Raw genomic sequence first — 3,076 nt, 5'->3', positions numbered from 1 at the left:
ATTCAACTCCTCCTGGTTAAAAGGCCCCTCCTACATTCAGATGGTCACCGATTACTAGCAGAGTCACCCTATCGATGAGGAGGAATATTTCACTAAGGGCTTCATCAGGAAATTATCGGAGCTCAAAAGGATTTCTAAGATTTGGGCACACCAAAAGAGACTCCGTGATGATCAATCCTTGAGGGAGGCTGAAGATATCATTGCTTCACATGAAGATGAGGATGGTGGCATCTTTCCCTCACAGGAAAGAAAAAACCTTTACATGTCTCTTATAGAAAAGCGATCCCAGATCCTGAAGGACAGAGAGGAAAGCTGGAGGCTGCGTAGCCGAGCCATATGGCTCGCCGAAGGGGATGCCAACACTCGATTCTATCACAGATTCGCCAATGGGAGAAAGGCTATTAACACTATATGGGAACTAAAGGATGAACAGGATCATATGGTTACTTCTCAGAGGCACCTATCTAAGCTAGCAACTGATCACTTCAGGAACATTTATAAAGCTCCCCGTGAATCAAACATTCTTGAAATTATGAGAGTGGCTGAGAAATTCCCCAGATTCGTTGATCTGGAGGAACACGATGATCTCACTAAGGAGGTGACTATGGCCGAGCTGGAAGCAACCATCAAATGGTTCAAGAAAGATAAAAGTCCAGGCCCCGATGGTTGGACCATCGAATTCTACATTGCCTTCTTCGACATACTAGCAGACGATCTTTTGAAGATCATTGAACTTTGCAGATAATCTGGCAGGGTCTCCATGGCCATCAAATCCACCTTCATCGCCCTCATCCCCAAAGCTGACCACCCTGCATCTTTCAATGATTTCAGACCCATCTCTCTCTGCAATTGCCTCTACAAGATCATTGCAAAGATTATTGCCAATCGACTGAAGCCTATTTTATCTCACCACATCTCATCTAAACAATTTGCCTTCCTTGACCATCACCAGATTCATGAAGCCATAGCCACTGCTCAGGAACTCCTTCATACCCTTCATATTAAAAAGAAAAAAGGCATGATCCTCAAAGTCGACCTCTCAAAAGCCTTTGATAGAGTAAACTGGTTATACATCAGGCTACTCTTGACTCACCTTGGCTTTCCCTTTGCTTTCATTAAATGGGTCATGTGTTGTATTACTGAGGTTGCTTACAGCGTTCTTCTAAACGGGGAGGCCACTCCCTTCTTCACATCGGAAAGAGGGCTCAGACAGGGCTGCCCCCTCTCCCCTCTCCTATTCCTGCTGGTAATGGAAGGTCTGAGCAGACTTATCATATCAGCTAAAGACAGGCATCAACTCTCTGGTATCTGCATATCTGATAATTTTTTCCTTACGCACTTACTGTTTGTGGATGACATTCTTATATTCCTCAACGGAGGGCTGGGTGATATCACAGCACTACATAATATCTTTCTACTATTTCAACTAGCTACTGGGATGATGATAAATGACAGTAAATCTACTATTACGACAGTTGGCTGCTCTCGCCATGAATCTACATATGCATCCCAGCGGTTCCCTTTCGCCTCATCCATGCTTACTGACGGCATCAAGTACTTGGGGTACAGGCTGAAACCTCTCGGCTACAAAATAGCAGATTGGACTTGGCTCCTTGCCAAGGTGGAGAAAAGACTCCATATCTGGTATCATAAATATCTCTCAAGAGCAGGTCGCCTTATACTTATCAAAGCTGTCATCGAAGCCACGCCTGTATACTGGATGACACTGGCTTGGATTCCTCGAGGAGTCTTAAACAGATTACAGAGCATTTGCACCAGATTCTTATGGAATGGACAACAGCCTGGGAGAGTTTTTGCCTGGGTAAAATGGGACACCATTGCCAGGCCTAAAAGATGGGGTGGATGGGGTATCAAGAGACTAGATCTGTTCGCTAAAGCCCTAGCTGCTAAACTTGGCTGGCAGCTCCTGACTACCGACAGCCTCTGGTCTCGTGTAGCACAAGCAAAATATATCAGACCCTCCCATCTCATGGATTGGTTCCGACAGCAACACAACCCAGGACTTAATATCTCTAATATATGGAAGGCAGTTTTACTTTCCCTTCCGCTCCTAAGGGAAGGCATTACCTGGCGCATTAAGAGTGGGCAGGATGTAAGGATTGGTATAGATCCCTGGGTTGGACGCAGCAACCTGCACAGACTCTCGGATGGCCTTATCAAACACCTACACAACAGGGGCATAACTCATATTAATCATATCGGTGACAATGCAAACTCTGTCTTTCTACAACAGGCTTGGTACTCATCGGCATCCTTGGGCATCCCGGATCAGTGGCAGACAGAATGGAACAATTTTACCGAGGCCCTCACACAAGCTAATATCAGATTGTCAGAAGGACCTGATGAACTCATATGGGCCATTACTAAACATGGACTTTATACTCCGAAAGAGGGATATCTGAAGTTAATGTAACCATATAAGCCACCGGACATCCTTCCTCACTGGAATAAGATTTGGAAAATCCAGGCTGCACCTCGATGTCGTTTACTCATGTGGAACATCATTTTTGACAAAATCCCCACTAGTAAAAACCTCTTGAAAAGATCCTTCCACGGCCCGTTCAAATGCCAACTCTGTTGTTGCGAAGAGGAGAGCACTGATCATCTATTCATCCATTGCACTGTCATTAGATCTCTCTGGCACAGTATATCAACTCATATACCCAATCTCAAGGAATGGAATGGGACATACATCAAGGATGCTTGGAGCAATTGGATCAGAGATCACTCTGGCAAACTCATAAACTTACCCCTGCTTGTTTGTTGGGCTATTTGGATAGCCCGGAATCATATCATCTTTAATAACAGACCCCCTAATTGGCCATCCATCCTGAGCCATACTATTGCAGACTACAATCTCCTTCCTGTGACTGATAGAAATATACCTGCCTGCTCTATTACTCCTCTCACCATTGATAAGTCCAAGCCATGGGCCTTCTTTGATGGCTCTGCACAGGACACAGGATGTGGCGGGGGTGCTGTCTTATATTTGAATGAATCTCACTGCTTTAGGATCCAGATTAACTTCCAAATGGCACCAATAATTTTTCTGAAC

At 44.9% G+C, this 3,076-nt stretch overlaps 1 protein-coding gene across 1 annotated transcript; it reads left to right on the top strand.

The window, feature by feature from the left end:
• The first annotated feature begins 1,249 nt into the window (after positions 1–1,249).
• Positions 1,250–2,434, top strand: LOC149220581 (uncharacterized). The gene has a single exon (XM_089387139.1). The coding sequence runs from the start codon at positions 1,250–1,252 to the stop codon at positions 2,432–2,434; it is 1,185 nt and encodes a 394-aa protein (XP_089243265.1).
• The last annotated feature ends 642 nt before the right edge of the window (positions 2,435–3,076 follow it).

This window comes from Pinus tabuliformis, chromosome Q (assembly GCF_031772625.1).
Source record: "Pinus tabuliformis cultivar Carrire ecotype Pingquan chromosome Q, CPIR1, whole genome shotgun sequence".
Classification (NCBI taxonomy): domain Eukaryota; kingdom Viridiplantae; phylum Streptophyta; class Pinopsida; order Pinales; family Pinaceae; genus Pinus; species Pinus tabuliformis.
Note: the sequence above shows the minus strand (reverse complement) of the source record. Positions and strands in the feature narration are given on the sequence as shown.

Coding starts and splice junctions, on each gene's coding strand:
- LOC149220581 (XM_089387139.1), top strand. CDS start 1,250: ATGGAAGGTCTGAGCAGACTTATCATATCAGCTAAAGACAGGCATCAA.